The following is a 24,840-nucleotide window of genomic DNA, read 5'->3' as shown; positions in this document are numbered from 1 at the left end:
TTAAAAGTGCTACCATTATTATTACCACGTTTGTTGTGCAGGAGATTATTTAAACAGGTGACATTAATTACTGAATATTCTGAAGTGAACATCATAAACAAAACCAGTGGTATTTTTATGTTTTTGACCGAACATGAAAGCCAAATACTGTATGTCATTTTTACTGAATCCACATCTTGTTCAATAATTTGTTCTTTTATCGTAATGAGAAAGTGATGGTTGTGTTGCAGTAACTTGTGAAATGAAAGATCTAATTAAGCCTCTTAGTCTGTGTAACATAATTGAAGTCTCCCGATACTTCAGGCACCAGTGGCCACAGTTAGAAGAGATCTTTAAAGAGCTGTGCATGTGCATCATGCTGCACTGCATTATGTATGAAATCTGTTAGGTTTACCACAAAATTTAGGGAATCAATCTTTCTTTCTTTTTCTTAAAAGGTGAGCTTGTGAAGGTTCCCGAAGTTAAGTTTTGACTCTCAATGATAAACAAAGCATATGCAAAACTAGAACAAATTGCATCCGTTCCTTCTACAGTCGGCAGTGCAGCGTGACAACACATGCACGCTACAGGTGGACGAGGGAACAATCCTTTTAGGTGTATTTTGTTTTATGTGATCTGACTGTTTGAACTCTGATATGCCTTGAACATTGTCACACAGTTTTTCTTTGCAGGTATTGCAGGTCCTCCAGTCCTGATTAGATCCAACAACATTTGTTCTGTATAACATTAATGTTTTCTAATCTGTCTTTTTTAATCATTTTTATTATAAAGGCCATGGATGAGCGTCAGTACTTTTTCTTTCACTTTTGTTGCTGCTGTTTTGTTTTTTGGTTGTTTTGGGGGGGTTTTCGCCCAATGTTTTTTTCTTTCTTCAATGTCTTGAAAGTCATACTGTAAGTGCTTATGGTTTGTTTAATCCGTACAAACAATAATAATAAATCCACCGATTTGGATACTAATGCTAATATGACCTTAACTAATGTTTAACTCTGGCTTTACGTCATTATTCCCAAGACTTAAATCTTCCTTGTTAAAACTGCATTAGCCGAGGAAAGAGCGAATCATGGCCAGAGGAGGTTTTGCTTTATTCTGATGACACTTCAGTCGCTGATAACAGGCGATGCAACAAACGCTAAAACCTGAGTGAGACTTATTGGGAATATCCTAGTAATTTTTTATTCTGTTTACAGTTATACAGCTTTTCTGCAACTCCAAAACAAATACGGCTGAAAAAATATTGTTAACACTATAATGCCGATGTATCATATTTGACACGTGCATTTTCTGAGACCTTTGTACCACCCCCATAATCATAAATGAAAAGGAAATGTTTTTCTACAAACCAAAGAAATTCTAGAAAATAAATCAATTAGATAAAAGGTCAAATGTAAATTAAAAAATAAATCAAAACAACCTAATTCATTCATAATGATAATAAAAAATATTTAGAAATTATTAAATACAAAATTGTGTTTTTAATACTTTTTTGTCTTATTTCATGTCAGGCATTAAAGGGTTTAATCTTCTGACTTTCCCAAACTAAATTACAAGCTATCTTTAGGTTAAAATAGTAAAGATATTCCTAGTAATGCATTCGTTTATTTATTTATTGTATTGACATTTCTGCAAAATAACAAGCTTTAACAAAACAGTGAGGTGTTGCCACTGTTTGTGAAGATCCCATAAGAATCATTTTCTAAATCCCTTTGTGACATGTTGTTTGGAGTTTCACTGAAGCTGTGTCTGTGCAGCAGGAAATATCATTTATCCTTATGAAGATTAATTTAATATGAAGATTAACTAAAATCCAGAATAAATGACACAAATACAGCCTGAGGATATTTTGATGTTTTTTTGTTCGTTTTCCTTTTTTTTGTAGACACTGAATTGACCACACGAAGTTAAGTAAGCAAAGTGTGCGTTTAGTAAAATCTCTACATCAGCACTGCAGAAGAAAACACAGGTTGTAAACATAAATGCAAAGCCCTTTACAGAGTCAGGAATTTAGCCGACTTGTTGGAAGTATCGCACAGTGGAAACTTTCTATCCTTTAATGTGGCGGCTGATCGAGTATGGACTTTTTTTTCTTTTTTTTTAATTTTTGTTTAACCTCATACCACCTTTATGGGGGCTGCGAAGTGGCAGCAGATGTTATGTTCCTTCTAACCTACCTTTCTCACCCCCTCCTCCTCCTCCTCCTCTTGCTCACCTCATCCTGTGTAGGGGTACTTTAGTGATCCCTGGAATGTGTTTGATTTCCTCATCGTTATTGGCAGCATAATAGACGTCATTCTCAGTGAGATCAACGTAAGTACGAAGTCCCCTTTGCTGTCCTCGCCTCTCCCTCTCTGTCTCTGTCTCTGTCTCTGTCTCGTGTTTCCTCTCGCTTCTCTCCACTCTCCTTCCCTTCTTCATGTCTTCTGTGTCGTGCTGCTGTCTCTCCTCATCTTTCTGTCTTCTTCCTCCTTCTCCTTTCACTGGGGGAGCCCCCCAGCCCACCCCGCCCTCCCTCGCCTCCCCCCAGCCTTCGAGGGCTCCTGAACAAGAACGTGCTTCTGTCTGGGTTTCACCAAGAGTACCGATCACTCAGGCAGAGTTTAGTTTTGAAGGGTTTCTGAACTGCGTCCTTTCTTGTTCTTTTCAGTATCTGAAATGTTGTTGGGCACGCCATTTATTTTACTGGATTATATTTTATTTATGTTTTTTTTTTTACTTTTGGTCGCACTGTGACTTATACTCGGATTGAATCCCCTAACTAACTGAACTAACTTACTGACCACTCACAAGCATCCTTACACAGCTTTATAACAGTGGCACCTTTTTTTTGTTGTTGTGATTTTGTTGCAATTTGTTCTTTACTGTTTCTCTTGTTGACATTTCCTTTCATGGACAAGCATGACCGGTCGCTGCTGCTCCTCCTATGCTGTCCATCTTTTTCAGACTGCCCCTTCTTTTATTTATTTCTTCTGTTTTGTTTTGGCCCTTTAATTTTGTTGATTCTTTCCTCCTACTAAAAACTCCAATGCTCATGTATGTAATATTTTTATCTTATTTTTCTCCTCTCTCCTTCGATTTCTGTTGTTTCCATTTTTTAAACGTCTCATGTTCTGTCCTTTTCTTTTTCTTCTGTTGTTGTTGTTTTTTTCCTTTTTCCTTCCACCTCTATGCAGCATTATTTTGTTGATGCATGGAACACATTTGATGCCTTGATAGTTGTGGGTAGCATTGTTGACATAGCGATCACTGAGGTTAACGTAAGTAGTCCAACTCCCTCCCTCCCTTCCTGCCTGCATGAGTTGCCATCACCACACACACGAACAGACCGAGCGGCGATGCCTATCTCGCATGCTTTCAAATGATTAAGAAACTTCATCTGGAGATTATTTGAACTTAAGAAATGGTTGATTACCAAAGTCTGCTTGATAAAACAGCCAGATGTGGCACAACCAAACTGGAGACCACTCCTCTCTGGAGGCAGAAGTTGTAATTTAGTTGATATATCTTTCCCAGCATCTGACTAGCTTTTTATTTTTTTTTCATGATTGTAACAACTAAGGTTGAAAAAAAAAAAAAACGTTTTCCCCAAAAACTCTTTTTTTTTCTTATATTCTCCTGCATCTTGCCTTTTTTTCACCCATCAGTGTGAATCAGACGTTATTTATCTTATTTTACTGGAGTTCTAATTACTTGAAGCAGCTTCAGATAGGTATAAACGCCTCAGTCTGTCGAGCACCAGTAGCACTGAAGATTTCTATTTGTCAATAGAATCTGTTGCATTTAATCAGCACTTGGTTTGATTACACATTATTTGATCTCTCATCATTGCCACGGGGGATAACAAATATTCCCTTGGCATGATGAACACTGTATAGCATGACAGATACAAAGGTGGTATATTCAGGCCTCTTTGCCATGTCTGATGTTTTCAGAAAAGATGAACACATGTAGCTCATTTTTTGAACAGAGGCGGTTTGAAAAACCACTCTAGTTCATAAATGACCAAACTATGTGTTCAACTGAGGAAAAATGAAGTTGCTTTTTATCACAATGTGCATACATGGGAACCATTTTTATCCTTAAATGGATTTACTCAGTACCTATGAAATTTATGTAAATATATGTATGAATTCTTTTTTTTTCCTTTTTTATCGACATGGAGGGCCTACGGTCAGCAGTGGCGCTGAATAAGAATGAAAACCCCAAACACAAGTCAAATTGTTAAGTGTCTATTGTATTTACACTTTGTGGACAATTTGTTGTTTTATTCATGTTGTATCGAAAGGGCGAAGGACTAGTTTGAGAGGCAGGGAGAACTGCAAACCGTTGCTTGATAGAAAATTCAGGTCATTTAGCTTCAAAGTATGATCAGCCTGGTCAAAGAACCACGATTAGAATATGCTCTCTAATGTCTGAATGAGGGGTTATTTTTCTAAAGCATATTATTAGAGTCTATTAGAGGGAATCACTTCTGTCTGGAAAATTATTCTCCCTCCAGTAGAAAATATTGAGTGGAAAGTCCCAAACAGACTGAAAGTAAGCGGGGTGGAGGCAGCTCTCCTTGAATTTTCCCGAGTTTTATTGTCGATATTTCTTGTTTGATATCAGCATCACCCTTAAAATCCAGTACATTTTTGGTTAATTGTAAGCTACAACTGATATTAATATGACTACAACTACTCTGTGTTTAAGTTAAGCCAAACATGTAGGAATAGCTTTCCATGAGTACGAGAAAAGGCCAAAGAAAAGGGAGGAAGACCGATTTTTTTTTCTCATGTCGGTTCTCTAAAAATTAAGCTGTGCATGCTCAACTTAAATCAGAGTAAAAACTAAAACTAAAGGTGGACACTAAGGCTAAATGAGCTGTTATAAACACTCACTAATGAACATATTTTAATATTTCTTTATTTAATGCAAGTCCAGACTATGACAGCTACATCATCGTTACATAAGCTAGATGGGAACTCCTTTGAATATTATATATGCACTTAACATCAGTCCTAACTCTAAGCATGTGCTCCAAAGTCCTAAACCTAAACAGTATTTTAGTTGATTAAAGTGTAAAGTGTAAAGAGGAGGAACTGCAAGTGAGTAAAGTAGACAAGTGAAAGGATTCTCATAATTATTATGTTGGAGCATTTCAGCACAAGAGCCAGCTGAGAAGCCTCATCATCTGTATGTCCTCTTTAGTGTCCAACTCAATGTCAAACACTGTCAGGTAGCAAGCCAGTACTGTAATATGGGATATAGTATGCAAGACGCACTGACCAGCTGCCCACTGGACAGCCCTCCTGGAGTAGCATGACATTTTCACATACTGCAGATTGTTGGAATTGGTCACATACTGCATACTACATACTAGATTTTGGTAAAATTACCATGCACTGGTATAGTAGATAGTTTCAAAAATGGCCAAGGATCTGATAATGAAAAGAGGAAATCAAGGAGTGAGGGAGGTAATGAATAATGTAAAGGGAATATTATTACAGATAAGTACTTGTTATGATTGAATTGAGGTTTAAGATATGTTTCAGCTGGCTCCAGCTTGTAATTTAACGGAAAACTGTAAAAGGTACAATATGGAACATGGAAAACAAAGAAAACAAAGATACAGTAACTTCAGCTGCAACCTACCTGGAGCTGCATGGACGTTCCCTGCTGAAAACCGCTCCAGACGCTCAGGTGTTACCTGGTCCGCAGACATGAGGTAGTGAACGTGTACATGAGTACAACGGTTTATTCCCTGTGGTGGAAGGCAGTGTGTTTCACCTCAGACAAAACCGGTCAGGCATACAAATAAGGCTGGTGTGTCCCAGGGGCGGATAAGCTTGATGCTTGTTCTCCTGCCTTTAGAAAGGGAATTCATTTGTCCCCATGAGACGCTCCATGAGACGCTGGGGCCCTTTTAAAAGATGCTCTCCTGTGTTTAAACTGTTCCTGGAGATTACATCTTTTATTCATTTTATTTGAATACTTATTACAGGAAGCGGTTGCTATGAAAACCTACACACTTATTTAGTTTCATTGTTTTCTCTGGCACGCAAAAAAGAAACAAATACTGTAGATAAAGTAATTGCAGCAGCTGATTGACTACGCTCTCACCAAGGTTCACAGGGCCGGTGATATACACCTTTGTCATCTATACATTTCACTGATCGTGCACTGCAGACTTTGGTTTGGAGTTTGCTTTTGATTTGATTGATTTTGGTCAACTGGTAGATTGGTTGGTTTGGTTCTTTGAATGATACTTTTTTTTGTTTCTCACCTCTAACCTGAAGGCATGCCCCAAGTCTTTTTAATTATTTTTTTTCCTTCTCATAATTTGGGTGATGAGATGCCCACGCTACTACTTATTTATTTTTTTTAATTTTTTTTAAGAAACCCTCCGCACTTCAGCCTTCTGAAAACTTTTGAACTCTTCTTGAAATTGGACCCCGGGACATAGAAATGTTAAGCTTTAGCCTTTCACTGCATTTCATCAGTCCTGGTGATTTTTTATTTATTTTTTTTAACTGCTGAGCAATAACTAATATCAGCACCTTTCCAATGGAAATCCTCTCATCGATTTCACAAGTGTACAGTGAAGTGTGGTGACAGGCTACCTTATTTCGTTTCTCTCATCTGAGTGCACCCACTTTGTAACTCTGTTGGGTGCCAGTTGAGTGAGATTAGCTGAATTGATTTTTTTATTTTCCTGGTAATACACAGTCAATATTTTTTTAATCCTGGGTCTCTAATTCTTCCCAGCAACCTGCGGGTGCTTCTTAAACCTTTTATGGTTTCCTTTATGTTCTAGTTTGGTTTGAGTAGAGCTAGTGTGAACAGACAGTTCTGGTTTGCTCCGATCGGTGTCTTGCAGCGGATGCCAGTATGAAATGCATCTTTATCCCTCTCTCTTTGGAATGCGTCCTCTTCTTCTCGTCATCTTTTTCCTTCTTTTTCTAAGCGTTTTCAGTTCACTTTACTCTTCTTTTATGAATGTTTATCTCTCCCCTCGCTCTCTCTGTCTCTCTCGTTCTCTCTTTTCCTCTTTGGATTGCGGTGCTGCTTGCGTCCCTGAAATGCAAGCTGGGTAACATGGGTCTCCCATGCGTTTCATTTGCCCTAAGGGCTCAATCAACTACTTTCTAAAAAATGTTGACAATATTTCTTGCAGCAGTTTTTTGTGTTTTATACTGGAAATTTCATGAAGCGATTTAGCAGATTTTGAAGTAAAAAGGTCCAGGGGCCAGATATCTTCATGATATGCCTCATGTTACCCATAAAAACTGACTGAACTGATTGAATTTTTGCTAAAAAAAAAATGAAGTGCAATGTGAGAAAACAACTCAAGTTTAATTTAAAATAGGCTGCGTAAAGAGTGACTCACATCTGCACTCTAGTTCAGCCTGAAAAGTCAAATGTATATTTGATTTTGTTTTACAAAAAAAAAAGCATTATAATTTAACCTTATGCATGAATCTTTTAAAGACACAATTTCAGTTATTTCATATTTTGGTTTAGTTTAAGGTTATTTACTAAACAGAAATTATCAGAGTTTTAATTGGATCATGTGTCACACATAAGTTTCATTTGAAATTGAAGACATTCAGAGTTAAATTATACTTTAATTGATCAGCTGGTCCTCGATCTTTTTTGTTTCTATAGGTCCAAACTCAGTGTAAATTAAAAAATCATCCTCCTTCCCTTTGTCCTTCCTTCCTTCTTCCCTATACCTCTTCCCTATATCCACCCTCCCTTCCTTCCTTCCTTCCAACTTTCCTCCCTCCGTCCAGCATTTATTCCCCCTCAAACTTTACAGCTCATTTACTTTCACATCGACAAACACAAATAGTTTGCCATCAGACTACCGTGTCACTTCCATAGAAACTATTGCCTTTGTTAGGCTGTACAAAGTTAAAGTTCATAATTCAAATATGTATTATAATTATGATGAAGTTCTTAAAATACAGTAATCGTTTGGTCTGGGTACAATCTGATCATACTTTTATGTACAGTACATGGCCCTGTTAAAAGCCCTTACAATGCCTCATTTTTTCCCTCTTCACTTTTTTCATCAATTATTTTCCACGTTTCTCCAGTTTATTCTCACCATTAGTTCCTTTTTGCCTTCTTTTTCAGATTTTTTCCCCCTTATCATCTCTTTTCTTTCCTGTGTCCTTAAATTCAGTCTCTTTTTCTCTTTGCTTGGTCATTTTCCTACTTTCTTTCTCCCATTTTTGCTTTTCCTCCCGTAAAATGACATGCCCCCTCAGGGCTTGCTCTACTATGGGAGAAGAAAGGGAGAAATGATGCATGTCATAAGGTATTTTAACATGGCCTGTACCTAATGCAGATTTATCACCTCTTTATTTGTAAGACTAAACTTCCAGCTGGGATGACCAGTGGGTGGCTCCCTACTCGATATTGTTAATGTGCTCGCGTAAGCGCGACATAGACTACAATTTTCAAAAGCATCTTAAGTAATCATTGTCATTGCAGGAACTCTCTTCTAACTCAGACTTGAGTTAGAAATGTGATATTTTGATGCTTCTTTGACCTGAACGTAGATTAAAGATTAAAGTTAGAAAAACTTGGGATGGCATGGAAAATGCAAATTTAAAAAAAAATATGATTCCTACATCAAATTTGTATTTGATTTAATTCCAGTGAGAATCAGTTTGAGATATTTCGTGATTTTTCTCCTCAAATTAGTTTTTTTTAATCCTTAAAAAAAATTGAATAAATAAGTATCCCCAAAAGCTTTTGAGCTCTTCGAGAAGCAAGTTGAAAGTACATTGTGATATTAGACCAACGTATGCTGCCAACAAAAAAAAATACATATATATTCCAGCAACTTCCATAGATTTATTTCAACCAAGCAATACAAAACTATCTTCTGCCCACAATACACACGTACGTAATCTCTTTTTCTCCATTTTCATATGGGTCTGAGTTTTCTGATTTGGGATTGTAATTAATGTGCATTGTAACACCATATAAAATGGCACTTTGACAAGGTTCAGGCCGGTCAAATGTCACTTTGATGCAACTGCTTTCACGTCAAAGAGTCATCTGATTCATAACAGATGCTTTTGATAAACGCAGCCTGAGTCTATGTGACGTAGCTTCAGCTGGTGGAAGGTCAAACAGATGGCTACTGGAGCGCCCGGTCGTACACAAAGACAGTTAACTTCTTCCATCAGAGTATCTTGGACATAAAGGCGGAAGGCAGACATTAACCACGCAGGTGATACATATTTCAGTTTTTAACTATCGTTGACCTTCACAGAGGATTAGCGAAGCCTCAGTAGGCTGCAGCATCACACAGAAATCTCTCAGGGCTCAGATATTAGGACATTTTGGCCACTATGTGAAGTTTGGCTAAACTTTCACCACTCTGAGTGAAGGTCTGGCCCCAGCCAAGACAACAATATCTCACGAATCACCACTCACTCACACACACACACACACTCATATTGCACAGTAACACAAACACACACGAAGGCGCTACTCTGGTGCTGATCTTTGTTGCCTTTCCTTAAAGCCAGCTGACTCCTCCTCGTCCTCGTCTTCTTCGTCCTCCACTTCCACCTCTTCCTCCTCTCACCCCCCTGTGGTAAGGCCAATGGTACGCCCTGACGGTAACCTCGTCCGCCTCCCTACCTCCCACACCATCCCTCCATCCCTCCGTCCTTCCATCCCTCCTTCTGCTATGACATCCACGGTATGATCCGAATCTTTCGGCTCTTCATTCAGCCTCTTCTTGCCTCTTTCACTCGTGCTGTCATCTCCTGCGGCATGCCCAGAGTTATATTGATGGTGCTTTCTTTAATTGTGTGTTTACATATTTATATTGTTTGTATATATATTTGAGTGTGTGTGTGCGCGTGGTGGAGGACGCTGCATTTTGCAGGCCTACTATAACTGAGGTGTGTGACTTTTCTTGAGTGGTTATTGCTGTTGTCATGGTGCCCGCTGCCCCCATCTCTCCCATGGCTTGCCTTCTTCTCAAAGGGTGTGGTATCTTTTGTGCTTTTAATGCACGCTCTCTATCTATCTTTGATTCTTCTCCACTGGCCTTCTTTCTTTCTTTCTTTCTTTCTTTCTTTCTTTCTTTCTTTCTATCTTTCTGTGTGTTTCCCTCTCTCTCTGTCTTTCTTTCTCGCATTGATCCGAACGATTCTTCATCTTCAGCCCCTTCCCTCTCGCTCTCTTTCTGTCTCTGTTACACTTTCTGTTACTGTACCTCTCCTGCTCACTGCCCACACTTTCTCTCAGTGGTGCAGTGGCGCCCACCGTGGCACAATTGTGGTATTACCTGAAGTACAGAACTGGTTTCCACTCCTCAGAGGATGTGTCATTTTTAGCATGTCTGGCTTATTACCGTAAAATATTCAAATTGAAATGATATCATGTTAGTATTTTTTTTCTACTTTTCAAACGTTGAGGCATATGCCACATTTTAGCCATAATTTATATTCACTTTATGATTTATAGCAGCAGATGATATCCCAAAATGGAATGAGATGTGTGGAAAATGACAAGTTCTTTGAAGGAGTCCACTGTGTTTTATCTGTGGGATTAACCTAAAAGAATTGATGGCTTCTTGGAAAAACACGAACGGCACAACCAGCTCAAAGATCAGACACGGCCATGTCTTTACGGTCACGTTATTCTTCATATTTACGATGCAGTGCTAACAGTTGGAGCATTTGTGAGGAAAGTTCAGGTGGATGTTGGCTGTTTTCTATTTTTATGAACTGTTGTTTAGTCTTCAGTGGATAGAGCTGCTATTTGTTGAGTGAAATGCGAAAATGACTCTTAACCTTTTCGTATCTGCTGGATTAACTGCATTTTGCTTGATGTTGTCTTTGTTATTTTGGCTTTTTGTCCCAGAGAGCAAACAGACGCAGCATGAATAAATAAATCTGTATGAGAATAGCCCTGAGAGAGAGATGGCTGAACGTTTCACTGTGGAGTTATTTCCTGTGGGCGACTCCTGGCACACTAGGAAGTGAAAGTGCTTCATTCCCTGAAGCCCAAACTGTACCCTTAAATACTTTGCAGAATATTATTGAGGATATAAAGCAAAGTCTCCAAACACTGTACTTTGATGGTACTGATGAATTCATATCAAGCAGTCATATCTAGTTGGATTGTCTTTATTTCCCTGAATAGGACCTTTGATTATTTCCTTCATGTGGATGGTTTTCTGTGACAGTCAGTCCAGTAACCCGGATATGTGATGACAGATGTTGGGCAGTGTCTTCTGGGAAATTGTTTTTAGCCATCAGATTGATTTAAAGCTGCTTCCATCTATTGATAAAAGACTCAGCTAAAGTCTCAGTTGTTCAGAATAATCCAGTCTTATGCTTAGGTGGATGATTTACTTCCAGGGTATCTGTCTTGATGCTTTTCTTAAATACATATTTGAAGACTAAACTGACTATAAGACGTATAAGAGTTTTTTCTTTGCAACAGAAAAAAGGTGAAGCAAAGTGATTTAATCAAGCAATAAAGTTAAAGACCACAAGCAGCTTTTAAAGGAGACATATCATGTAGTTCTTCAAATATCCTAAGGGCTCTATGAGGTGTCTGTGTCATGCTTTAGACAAATATGACGACACAGCCGGTTCTTTAGCGCTCCGGTCATCACAGCTGGTTTTAAAGGGTGGAGTCAGCTTCTGTAATCCACTCCACATCTCTCTTTTGCTGGTTGTGTCTGGCACCTGTCATCCTTCTTGACACAAGTCAATAGCAAAGCCATGCATTGATCCAGCCCATGTTGCTAAAACACCATCACGTAGAGAGGAACACTGAAGCAACGTAACAACCACAAGGCTAGGTCAAAATCACATCATAATTCCTCCATCAAACACTAATTTCTCAGTGGATTTCTCTGTCTTTTGTTCTTCTACTGAGTGCTTGCGTCATTGATAAATAGAAATTGTCATGAAAACATAACAGAAAACACCAACAAGAAATATGATTTTTTTTGGATGGGTTATAGACAATTATGAGCATTATTAGCTAATTTTGTTTCTTAAAAAAATAAGAATATGTCTCCTTTAAAATTGTTGCCTCCGTGAAGGGACTCTGGGACATGTGCGTGGTTTCAAGGAGGTGCAGGGCTGGAGGTGCTTTTGCAGAAAGTCAGTGGAGGATGCTGTTGCTTCCTTTGTCACCGAGTGTTTTTTCCATGAAGTCACAAAATTAAGCATGACTGCCCGATTCTCTCCCGGATCTCTCTTGTCAGTTGATTTTGATGGGATTTTGTAGGACGCCGATTTCCATTTATTAACTCAATGTGTGTGTGTGTGTATGTGCGTGTGTGTACTGTATGTGCGTCATGTATATATAACCATCCATATCTACACATGTGGATGGACATATGGGTACCAAATTCCATATGTCTGCGTCGCCACATATGTCTTTGTGTGCATATGCATGTGTGTATGGTCTTCACTCATGTATATGTGTGTGTGCGTGTGTGCGTGCGTGCGTGTGTGTGTGTGTGTGCTTACCCCGCCCCTTTCCTATCTATCATCTGTTCCCATGCGTCCTGTGTGTTTTTTTTCTTACAAAAAAAAACACCAAACCCCACCAAAAGGGACTGCAGAACTCTGAAGAGAACGCCAGGATCTCCATCACCTTCTTCCGGCTGTTCCGCGTGATGAGGCTGGTGAAGCTGCTGTCTCGCGGGGAAGGGATTCGGACCCTGCTGTGGACCTTCATCAAATCCTTCCAAGTGAGGGGAGAACCGGACACTACATGCTGGGGGGGGGGGTGGCTAGGCTTTACACAGAACAGAAGTTACAGAAATAAAGTGACCTAGATTACCCTGCCTTAGAGAACTTAGATCTATTTAGTAAAGATTTTCTGATCCAGATTTTGAAGGGAAAAAAAGGTGATTCTGAAAAACATTTCCCTGTTGGGGAGAATTCACACTTTCAGGAATGAGATCTGAGACACATGAAGCTGAAATGTAATTGTGTGAATTCAACCAGGCAGATTCACAAAAGCCACATTTCCTCTCCTTGCCTTATCTTTCCTCTTCTTTGTCAGGGAGACAGCGCAGCAGCACGAGCTAGAGAGATGGTGTAAGATGAAGGAGTCTCGCTGCAGAGTTAGGGAGGGAAATAGGGACATAAAGTATAAAACTCATACTTTTCCTGCTCTTTCCTCCTCTACCTTCTTCTCCTTCTCATTTATTCTCTTTTTACTCACACACACACACACCTCCTACTAACCCTGTGAGCTCCCCCATCCCCTGTAGGCAAGTTAAGCCATAGATAAGTTTTAACAACGCACTCCACCAAAAAAGTGAAATCATTTGAGTGATTTGATAGATCTTTGTGGAAATATGAAAATATCCTGTTCTCTCTTTTGTGTCAGCTGAGATGGGCCACGTCGCGTTACATGATTGTCCTTCGCGTCAGCTAAAATCAAACTTGCAATAACGTTGACACAAGTACAATATATCGAGACTGGGCACCTGACAGAAACAAGAGAACGGTTTCTATTTTACTGTGGTCAAATGATTTGTCTTGGGTTATTTTTGGTGCTGTGCCACATGGAACTGCAGATCCAATCACTTTCTCGTCCTTACTTGCCAGTTAATTAAATAAGCACATTTATATACAAAAAAAAAGCCTGCATGTGTAACATAGATTGCTCATTTCACAACAGATCATTTGAGGACTATCTGAAAGTGAATGGACTCAGAAAAACGCTGCAGACGACTTGTCACTGACGTGTGTGTCTTCTCCTCAGGCTCTTCCCTACGTAGCTCTGCTTATAGTGATGCTCTTCTTCATTTATGCCGTCATCGGCATGCAGGTAAGCTGCTGTCTTGTCCTCTTGTGTGTCCTGCTGTGCTCCTTCTCTCTCCTATAGCAAGCCTTTGTCCAGTTCCTGTCCTCTTGGAGTCTTTGTCATCCAGAGTTCCTGCTCAGTCACATTGTTCGTGTCTCTTCCACATTTCCTCCTCCTACTGCTTTTGGTTTACAATTATTATTATTTGACATTGTCTCTCTTTCTATCTCTTCTACATGCTGTTGCATGTTTGTTTTTTCTCTCACTGATGATGACTTGGAGACACTTCAGTTTGATTTGCTGGAAGCAAGTGGCCTCTCGTTGTAACTGACCTCCTCTTGCCAGTGTTTACATTATTCAGTGTGTGCTGTGTGCCCCCTCCTCCTTGTGCAGATGTTTGGTAAGATAGCATTGCGGGACCACACGGAAATCAACAGGAACAACAACTTCCAGACATTCCCTCAGGCGGTGCTGCTGCTCTTCAGGTGAGGAAAGATTGCTACAACAGTTTACATGTGATAGTTTCTGCTTTAAGTCATGTTCTTGTCCTCCCTTCACTACCAATAACATCTCCAATCACACACAGATCATTTTCACTGAGGTTTTTATTTCTTTTCCAGCCAAATCAGAAATATTTAGTCTCTGTTCTTGATTTGTTCCAATTTCCGACAAAACCATGTTAAGAACTATCAGCTCCGTCGGTTCATGTTCTGGACAGATTCCTCTAAAATATACTTCACAGAGGAGAGATGTCACGCAATAATACTTGATATTATTTTCAAGCAGGAAATCCAATTTTTAAATCTTGTCATTTTGCAGTTTGCGATGAAGCTGAAATCCAGCAGACAGTTCAAACTAAATAAATATATTCTTTGAGTTTCACCAAAAAAGGCTCATGTGAGAAAGAAAGTTAAATGTTTGTTACAGTAATGTGGAAGTCAGATTTAATTTAAATACAATTTCTATCTCAAATAACAATGATAAGAAGTTTTTAATTGTTGCTTTTAGGGCTGGGCGATATATCGAGATTTTAATATATATCGATATATTTTCAAACACGATATGGTACGAGACAATATCGTTTATATCGATTTAAATTTTTTTTTTTTTTTTTTTTATGATTTTGATATAGCTTATTTTGTGACAAATTGACTTGAATGTTTTATTTGAGATTTGCACAAATGTTTTGTTATTTGCACAACTGTCAACCTCAGTGGAAAAGTCTGCCTGTTACTGTCTACATTGTAATAATTGCACAGTGTATTTTAATTTAATTGTTATGCAGGAAAGGGATATTTGTTTTATTTTATTCAAGAAGCATTTTTATTCTATATATGCAGGCAGTTTATTTTTATTTCATTTGTTTTATACATTTTGATATTGTGCAGACCTCTGTTAATAAAGGAACCTGTGTGACATTTGGCACGAGGCTTTGTATTAAAACTGACTGTTTTTTTAAGGGTTTGCATCAGAAAAAAATGAAGCTAACAGAGATGCTATGCTATAATGCTTTGGGGGAAACCCCAATTAAGGCACAGAAAAAATATCGAGATATATATCGAGTATCGCCATTCAGCTAGAGAATATCGAGATATGACTTTTGGTCCATATCGCCCAGCCCTAGTTGCTTTGTAAAATGTGATGTGAATGATTACAACTGTTAACTGTTCACACTTGTGTTTTCTTGTGTTTGTCTCCATCGTTTTGTCTTGTGTGTGTTTACGTGTCTGGGTACCTTTACGTGAACATCCATGCTTCTCTGCCTTTTTATTTATTTATTGATTTATTTCTTTTTCTGTATCTGTGCCTCTGTGTGTTCCTCTGTAACTGTATCTGCATGCATGTTTGCATGCCTCTGAATGTGTGTTGGGGTGCGGGTCGATCTGTCTATCAGATGTGCAACAGGTGAGGCGTGGCAGGAGATCATGCTGGCGTGTTCACCCAATCGACCGTGTGAGAAAGGCTCCAACGAGAGCCACGCAGCCTACGAAGACTGTGGCAGTCAGTTTGCCATCATCTACTTTGTCAGCTTCTACATGCTCTGTGCCTTTCTGGTGAGTAAAGAGCTCCGAGCGTGGAAAAGATTTACATCTTTAGTGTTGAAAAAAGACCCTGAAAAGAAGGAAATCTCTCTTTGTTGATGTTTTCCAGATCATCAACCTGTTTGTGGCTGTAATCATGGACAACTTTGACTACTTGACACGTGACTGGTCGATCCTGGGACCGCATCATCTCGATGAATTCAAGAGGATTTGGGCTGAATATGACCCAGAAGCAAAGTAGGTTAATGGAGCGCAAGCAGGAAGCGGCATGGGAGTAGTGAGTATCCGAGGTTGTCGAGGGAATTTTTAGCAATCTGAGTCCTGTGCTGTGTGCTCAGGGGAAGGATCAAACACCTTGATGTGGTCACTCTGCTCCGGAGAATTCAGCCTCCCCTCGGCTTTGGAAAGCTCTGTCCGCACAGGGTGGCTTGCAAGGTAAACACAAACAACTGCCCTGATAAGAAATGTGTTTTGTGTGTTTAGTTGTAACTGATGTCTCTGTGTTTCCTCTCTTGAAGCGCCTGGTGTCGATGAACATGCCTCTGAACAGCGATGGGACCGTGATGTTTAACGCCACACTCTTTGCCTTGGTCAGAACCGCACTCAGGATCAAGACAGAGGGTAATGGATGCTCGCACAAGGACACGCACTCCTCACACAGCTCCACAAGCACCGTTCACATATGCAAGAGGATGTACTGGCAAATAATTAAAACACGTCTAAGGGCCCTTTGGTGGTGGGAACGAGACGAGATCCAGCTTAATTCCTCTGTGATCAAAGCTGTTTATGAGACAGGTTCATGTTCATTTTGGAGCTGCTCTTTGTATTAACGGCTGATTAGCACTAAAGCATTTCGTTTTCTCTCACCAGCACAGATCGGGCTGCAGCGTGTGAAGACAGCGCAAATCCCAATTAGCTGTCACCATAATAATCCTGACATCTGTGTCAACTGTTAAAAGAATGCATTGTCCCCAACGTGCACATACAGAGGTTACGATGAGGTTACGATCCGTCACATGTGACGGTGTATTCAGAATGACAATATGTTTGCTGTGTGTTTCATGCGCAGGTAATCTGGAGCAGGCTAATGAAGAACTGAGGGCAATTGTGAAAAAGATCTGGAAGAGAACCAGCATGAAACTGTTAGATCAAGTAGTGCCCCCTGCTGGTGGTATGTTCTCCCTACAACGCTTCTTCATATAAAATGTGTTGAAAAGCTGAAATCTAATTCATCATTCCTACACATCATGAGTCTTTTTAAAGACTAAACCGCCAACAACACCACATTTCTGAACTAAATATAAAATACTGTGGAGAATTATTTTTAGAATTCTTAATTGTGTTAATCTGATTTATCCAGATGACGAGGTTACAGTTGGAAAGTTCTACGCAACCTTCCTCATCCAGGAATATTTCCGCAAATTTAAGAAGAGAAAAGAACAAGGGTTGGTGGGCAAGGTGCCCCCAAAAACTGCCCTCTCTCTGCAGGTACACGCAGAACTTTGGATGACACAGAGAGTGTGTTATTAAATCATGCAGTAACCTTCTTTTGTTAGGACTGAACTAAAGAAAAAGGAGGTAACTCTAGTTGGTGTGTCCTCTGTGTGCAGGCGGGCCTGCGGACGTTGCACGACATCGGCCCAGAGATTAGGAGGGCCATCTCAGGAGACCTGAACGTGGAGGAGGAGCTGGATAAAGGCCTGAAAGAGCCCGTGTCAGCTGCTTCTGAGGATGATATCTTCAGGGTAAAGGTTGGATACACGTGCCCTCACTCACTCTCCACAGAGAGAGAACAAGATAGAGAAGATCAGAGCCAGCTTGAAGCTCCATGCACATACATGTACATGCGTGCATGTGCTCAAATTCAACATGGCATAAAAAATAAATAGAAAATAAATAAATAAATAGAAAAAATAAATAGAAATCTGCATATTTCAGCACAAAATTTGTCTACATATTGCAGATGTTGAGCTGCAAAGAAAGACCATCTGATATTCTAACACATTTCCAGTCACTACAAAATAAAGTAGTATATTAAATAACTATATAAATATTATTACACCAACTTTACATCAAGTAACTGAGCACTGAACTGTAAGTATGAACACATGAAGCTTTTTCTAAGCTTTTGCCGAGACGTTGAATTGAGCAGCTTTTCATTTTCTACATCATTGCAATTGTCATTAGTTGTTTTGATTACTGCAGTATTTATCCACTTTAACTTAATAACTGGATCTATTCATGATTTTACAAAACTAGCTAAATGGAAATGAACTGAACCACGCTTCATATACCCAGCCTGTATAAGTTATTAATGCTTCGTCCCCTCGGGATTATCAATTTGTTAGAAATGTCTTTTCTTTTACCGCTGCTTGATAACTGACTGAATTCTGCTGCTTTGCATTTCCATCATGGCTGCAGAAAGTGTTATTGCTGCAAGCGGTGCTTTTACTCTTATAATTGTTGATTTTGGGTTGTTTTGCACACAGTGAAATATTTCTCCTTTTTCCCTTCCCTTTACCGCTCCACACAGCGTACTGGGGGCTTGTTCGGCAACCACGTCAACTATTACAACCAGAATGACGGCCGAGGCTCCTTCCCCCAGTCCTTCACCACCCAGCGGCCCTTGCACATCAGCCAGAAGGGCTCCCCCTGTGAGGGCGAGAGTCCGTCCCATGAGAAACTCATGGACTCCACCACCTTCACCCCTTCCTCCTATTCCTCATCAGGCTCCAATGCCAACATCAACAATGCCAATAACACTGGGGTGACTGGGGGGACTGGGGGGACTGGGGGGACTGGGACGGCAACCCAGAGCAACAATCGATTCCCGAGCCCATCAATTAGCACTGTGGACGGGCACACAGGGCAGCCGCTCACCCCCATCCTACTACCAAGGTCTGCATGGTGCTTCCCTCCTAAGAGGTGAGTGCAGGCTGGACAGCCTCTCCAAGCGTCTTAACCAAACTCCTTTACACAATTTACCTTTCTTGTTCTCTTTTTATGGTCTCTTGAATTTTCCACCACTGCAAAAAGTTATTATCATTATTAATTCCACTATTCCCTTTCTCTTTATTACCTGCTTTCCCTCATTGTCGTTTATTTCTGTTGCCAAGAAGGATGTTTTATGATACACTCATGCGGTATGTTGCCAGGGGACAGATAGGGAGTGTGTGTGTGCGTGCGTGTGTATTCTGTTAGTCCCCCAAATGTGCGCATAAAATCTTTCATGACGCTGTAAAAGATGGCATCGCTGTTGAGATGCACCAGTGGTACTTGTTGCTATGCACATAATGCTTTAGTTGCTATAGCGAAAGCAGGCTTGCTGCTTCTATGAAACCAGCTGCCAAAGCCGTAGACTTTAGACCGTTTGCTGCAACGTGACCAAACCTCTTCTATGGAGCGCTTCGGCTGCTGTTCTTCTATTGTAAACCGTGGCAGGTCTGGGTGACATGCACGTCCACATCTATACAGACATTTCAACTCTGCATATATGTGAAAGCTCATACTTACATGCTCATTGTGTAAAAGCTCTTTGTGTGTTAAGTATTTGTCATACTTAAAATCAAACAAGTTACTGCAATGAACTGACAGTCAGACTATCCTTTGAGCAAAAATGTTGGAAATAATGAGACTGTCGGAGCTTGCTATTCCATTTTTCTGCAAAGATAAACTTGCAAATGTAATTTTTAATGAATGCATGACTTCAAAACACATTTTACTCATTAAATTCTGGTATTATGTAGTATGTTGCCTTTTGCTTCATAGCACGTGTATCGTATTGGTAAGTTTTAGTGAAAAAAAAAAAAAGATTTGAAAACAGCACGTGCTGAAACATTTCTTGGCCAGTTATAGCAGATGCAAATCTAAGTATCAGCTTTCTTGTGCTCTTTGTATTGATTGATTATGAATTAGGTTATCTAGCACCCAGACTTGATCAGAGTCAATGAGAACAGCCCAAGATGGGTTTGAATCCAGCACCGGTCTATCCCAGAGTCCCTTTTAAAAGCTGTTGAAAGGGACGTCCTGGCATTTTGACATTTACATTTTTCCTTCGCCAGACTTGATCTTTACATACATGTTTTCCTGCCAGAACTCAATGAAGAGCTGTAAAATTGATACAAACGAACCAGTTTATGGTCATTCTTGATTCAAAAAGCTGGATTTTAAGAAATTACAGCAAAGTCTGGTGAAGAAAAGGATTCAAATTCAAATGTCAAAAAAAAGTTCCTTAAAGCTTAAGTCTGGATTATGAAACAGATGAGACTGATGAGAAGACATCTTTGACGTAACGATCCCATCGTGGATAAATTTACCAGAGCTAAGAGGTACAAAGTGGCAGAATTTTCTTCACTTTTCTTTTAATAGGAATTTATAAATGTTGATAAATTGAACTTGACAACTTCTGGTTCCCCCGAGTTTAAAATAAAGTAGCCGTAAATTGAAGTACTTACTTCATTTTTCTTTTCTCTGAAGGTGATGTAGCAGCAAGTTCTCAAATAATACACAATTATTTAGTTGTTTTTCCTGTTTTTAAAGATGTCTGAACTTCAGTTTTGCATCATTTGTCATATTCCAAGTTGTGCTCTTAATACTAGTCACTATTTTTTTATTTTTTTATGTTTTGCTTCACCAAGACAGCTGCAATATCCAGCCGCCTCGCCTCAGGCTTTTCCTTCTTCTCCTCTATTTCCTACCTGCAGTAGTGAATCCTCAGCCTCCTCCTCCTCCCAAGCTCCTCACTGACATTTTTGCTAATCAGCTGCTTTTTATCTGCGTTTTCATGTGACTATTTGTCTACATGTACTGCCATCTGTGGAGTGTGTTTGTTAATTTATGTTTTTGTCTGTTCGCCTGTCTGCTCGGTTGGTTGCCTGTTTACTTGTAGCTCGGACTCGAGTGACAGTCACCTGCCAATCATCCGGAGAGGGGAGGGGTCAACAGAGGAGACGTACGATGAGAGCTATGGTGACGACAAGGAATACCACGACGATGACCACTCGCTTTCCTCTGACATGTACTGCTGAAAAAAACAAAAAACCTCACAGTTTGGTCTTTAGCTCAAAGCTGGAGAATCACCGAATATCTCTGACTTTCTGCGCTTGTGTGCACTGATTAGGTTGGTGTATCAAGATGACACGTGCAAGCAGCTGACTCCCATGGAGGACGCAGAAGAAGTAGAGGACAGAAGAGGAGGAGGAGGGTGGCAATCCCCACGAAGAGTCTTCCTCTGCCCAACATCTTTGGGTGAGTAGAGACGCATGCACAACATCTCTGGTCCATGTGCGTCATACGGTGAATATCAACTCACCACGCTATTTTGATCAACGGACCTGCCTCCGTTGGTATTTCAGATATAAGCCTCAGGTTACTCACTTAAACCATTTACATCCCACCCATCCCCCTCTCCTCTGGTGTTCCCCAAGGCTCTGTCCTTGAACCACTTTTATCTATAATTGACCTGCTTCAACTTGGTCATATATTTCACAAGTATATTATACATTTCCACTGCCAGAGGTGTCAAGTATCAAAGTACAAATACTTCGTTACCTTACTTAAGTAGAAATTTTGGTTATCTATACTTCACTGGAGTAATTATTTTTCAGACGACTTTTTACTTTTACTCCTTACATTTTCACATAATTATCTGTACTTTTTACTCCTTCCTTTTAAAAACAGCCTTGTTACTCTATTTCATTTCGGCCTTTAAAGGTATTGTGACATCATTTTTAACATGCTTTTAACACTATTAAAAGTCTTGGCCAACATCCCTCAAATGTGTCTAAAAGAGTGTAACAAGAAAAACTTCACTCTAGTACTCCATTCCTGGCTTTTTATTACAGTGTTTTTTTGCCCCGTGAAAAATGCTTCCTTTCCCCCCTTTCCTGTCAATCATTGCTCCGCTCCTCCTCCAAACCTCCTCCTCCTCCAGCCATACGCTAACAGCGGCGTCGGAGAGTTAAGCCGGGAGCGACAGGCGAAGCACGCACGGAAAAGCAGGAGGGCGAACCAGAGCAAACAATCATAAAAATAAAGGCATGCAAGCAGCACTGTCCCCTTATCTTAAGTCCAGTCAGTGGCCGCGGGTCTTTTTAGCAGTTTTCCTCCGGTGATTAGAACAAAAGAGGCTCTAAACAGCTCCGTGTTCAGCCTGATTTATGGTTCCGCGTTAAATCGACGCAGAGCCTACGCCGTAGGGTTCAGCGTACCGAGCGCGTCGCGGCATAACCCTACGCCGTAGGTTCTGCGTCGGTGTAACGCGGAACCATAAATCAGCCTTTATGGTGCGCTGGAGAGGAGAGGAGGCAGGGAGCTGGGTGGAGGGGGCGGTGATTTAGCGGGCCCTGACGTCACGGCCCGCCACCAAACCAGGTGCGTCGTTTTTGCACAGTTATGCGGAAAATCCCAGAAAGCACACAATACACTGAATGTTAAAAGTTTGTTGTTTTTTGGGTGTAATTGATGTCAAGACACCCAACAAAACACAAAAAATCAAGAAAAATGTGTTTTTCATGTCACAATACCTTTAAACAAAAACTATCCAGTTAAATTGCTCCATCCGGATAGAGTGAATTTGGTTGTGGTTGTTTCAGATGTTCTTGTCCAGTTTTGTTCTTACATCCGTTCCCTCAGATTCCTGCAACTAAACTTGGATGTACATTCCAATAAAGGTTAGGATAAATGATAACATGCCTGTGAAGTTTGACTTTTTGCACCATTACAATACTTATAGGCAACTAGTCATATCTCCTGCTCTCTGAAACACATGTTAATGCTCAATAGTACACATATATGGTTCTTTAATACTGTATATTTGCATTAAGATGCATTCATTTTCAATGGCTTTTGTCCTTAATGGCTTTTTTTCCCCTTACATTACTTTTACTTTTATACTTTAAGTAGTTTTTAAACCAGTACTTTTATAATTTTACTTGAGTAAAAAACTTGAGTTGTTACTTCAACTTCTGCAGGAGTATTTTTAAACTCTAGTATCTATACTTCTACCTGAGTAATGAATGTGAATACTGAAGACACCTCTGTCCACTGCTAAGCAGTTGACACCCAGCTCTATCTGTCCACCAAAATCTTTTCCATGGCTCCACCCACTTCAGGAAATCAGATCTTGGTTCTCCCTCAACTTCCTAAAACTGAATTTCTACCATAAAAAATAACCCTAACCCATTGTCAACTCCTCGGTTTACACCTCTCTTAGTGTAAAGAGTTTGGGTTCCATCCTTGATATTGAGCTCTCATTTAGACCCCATATCAATAATGTCACCCGTTCAGCCTTTTTCCACCTGCGCAACCTCTCCCATCTCCATTCATCCCTTTCACCTGAAAGCACTCTCTTTAATAGACCTGTTTTAAATGTGTTAGCTATGATTTGTTTATTTAGTATCCATTGTCCTGTGTCATGTTTTTTATTGCTTGTTCTGCGACCTCAAGTATCTTGAAAGGCATCTAATGAATGAGATGTATTATTATTATAATATTACTATTATATACACATTTAACTGTTTTTGAATCTTTTGTGTCCTGCGTGTCAGGACGGAGATCGTCCTTCCATCTGGAGTGTCTCCGGAGACAGACGAGGCAGGACGTCTCCCAGAAGACGGCTGTACCTTTACATCTTGTACATCACCAGGTACTAAACACAACATTACACATGAGTGCACATAAACTGTGAACTGATTCTAGAGACCAGCATATCCTAACATTCTGTCTTTCTCCAGGCTTTGGCAGTTGCAGGGCTGAGTCCTCTGCTGAGAAGAAGCCACTCACCCACTCTCTTCAGCCGGCTGTGCTCCACACCTCCTGCCAGTCCCACAGGTAAAGTGTGCAGTTTGCAAACACTAAAGGCAAAGAGCGAAGGAAAATCTGTGCTCAATTATATTTAATGATGCACAAAACCGGCCACTTTAGCCAGCACAGGAAATATTGAGGAGCATGAATGAAGAGCACCCTCTATTTGTACGCTCATTTAACTTTGTTACGCTCTCTTTGCGTTTTGTAGCTCATTCCGGTGACGGCTCCTACCAGAGAGTTCCTTCCTTGAGGTTAGAGGGCTCCAGCTCCCATGAAAAGCTCAATACCAGCTTGCCTTCTGTCAACTGTGGGCCCTGGTGAGATGAAGTGAAAGTAGCCGCTACAAATTACGGTTTAGGTCCAAAAAATAGTGCGAACAGTGCAATGTTTTTATTACTCTCAAGGTACAACGACAGTAACGGGAACAGCCCCAGCCCGACACCTAGCATGCCAGCGTCCGGCAGAGCATCCCGGCCGGTGTCACTCACGGTGCCGTCACTTCTGGGAAAAGACTCCAGTTCACTGTCTCACGGCAGCGCAGGCAGTCTGGTGGAGGCGGTGAGTTTCATTACACCAGTGTATTGTGTTGCTACCCTGCTGCTATTATATAACCTGTTTAATTGTGCTTTTATTTATGAAGCAGAAATTAAGCCTAAAAGAAAATAAGTATGTGGGTCCTAAGTACCCCTGGAGCACTTCCACAGTACAGGACTGTCTCAGAAAATTAGAATATTGTGATAAAGTCCTTTATTTTCTGTAATGCAAAAATGTCATACATTCTGGATTCATTACAAATCAACTGAAATATTGCAAGACTTTTATTATTTTAATATTGCTGATCATGGCTTACAGCTTAAGAAAACTCAAATATCCTATCTCAAAAAATTTGAATATTCTGGGAATCTAAATCTTAAACTGTAAACCATAATCAGCAATATTAAAATAATAAAGGCTTGCAATATTTCAGTTGATTTGTAATGAATCCAGAATGTATGACATTTTTGTTTTTTTAGTTGCATTACAGAAAATAAAGAACTTTATAACAATATTCTAATTTTCTGAGACAGTCCTGTATAGTAAGTTTGCTAGTCTGAACCATCCAAGTGTGTGTTACCACAACACAGTAAATCAGGCAAAATTGCATCTATTCAAACTGCAAAACCTCTGGAACAAGTGAACAATAAGACCAAGTTCCTCA

General features: G+C 40.0%; 1 protein-coding gene across 1 annotated transcript in view; it reads left to right on the top strand.

The window, feature by feature from the left end:
- Positions 1 to 24,840, top strand: part of cacna1c (calcium channel, voltage-dependent, L type, alpha 1C subunit) — a 205,581-nt gene that overhangs the window by 170,381 nt on the left and 10,360 nt on the right. The window contains exons 32-51 of the mRNA XM_061715156.1: positions 2,224 to 2,307; positions 9,524 to 9,595; positions 12,590 to 12,727; positions 13,753 to 13,818; positions 14,188 to 14,279; positions 15,689 to 15,848; positions 15,946 to 16,073; positions 16,175 to 16,271; positions 16,355 to 16,457; positions 16,906 to 17,007; positions 17,197 to 17,324; positions 17,447 to 17,587; positions 18,370 to 18,761; positions 18,953 to 18,979; positions 20,725 to 20,853; positions 20,956 to 21,083; positions 23,384 to 23,481; positions 23,570 to 23,666; positions 23,851 to 23,959; positions 24,047 to 24,200. Of these exons, the coding sequence (XP_061571140.1) occupies positions 2,224 to 2,307; positions 9,524 to 9,595; positions 12,590 to 12,727; positions 13,753 to 13,818; positions 14,188 to 14,279; positions 15,689 to 15,848; positions 15,946 to 16,073; positions 16,175 to 16,271; positions 16,355 to 16,457; positions 16,906 to 17,007; positions 17,197 to 17,324; positions 17,447 to 17,587; positions 18,370 to 18,761; positions 18,953 to 18,979; positions 20,725 to 20,853; positions 20,956 to 21,083; positions 23,384 to 23,481; positions 23,570 to 23,666; positions 23,851 to 23,959; positions 24,047 to 24,200 (2,445 nt within the window). The remainder of the gene's footprint in view (positions 1 to 2,223; positions 2,308 to 9,523; positions 9,596 to 12,589; positions 12,728 to 13,752; positions 13,819 to 14,187; positions 14,280 to 15,688; positions 15,849 to 15,945; positions 16,074 to 16,174; positions 16,272 to 16,354; positions 16,458 to 16,905; positions 17,008 to 17,196; positions 17,325 to 17,446; positions 17,588 to 18,369; positions 18,762 to 18,952; positions 18,980 to 20,724; positions 20,854 to 20,955; positions 21,084 to 23,383; positions 23,482 to 23,569; positions 23,667 to 23,850; positions 23,960 to 24,046; positions 24,201 to 24,840) is intronic.

Source organism: Cololabis saira, chromosome 23 (assembly GCF_033807715.1).
Source record: "Cololabis saira isolate AMF1-May2022 chromosome 23, fColSai1.1, whole genome shotgun sequence".
In the NCBI taxonomy this organism is placed as follows: Eukaryota; Metazoa; Chordata; class Actinopteri; order Beloniformes; family Belonidae; genus Cololabis; species Cololabis saira.
Note: the sequence above shows the minus strand (reverse complement) of the source record. Positions and strands in the feature narration are given on the sequence as shown.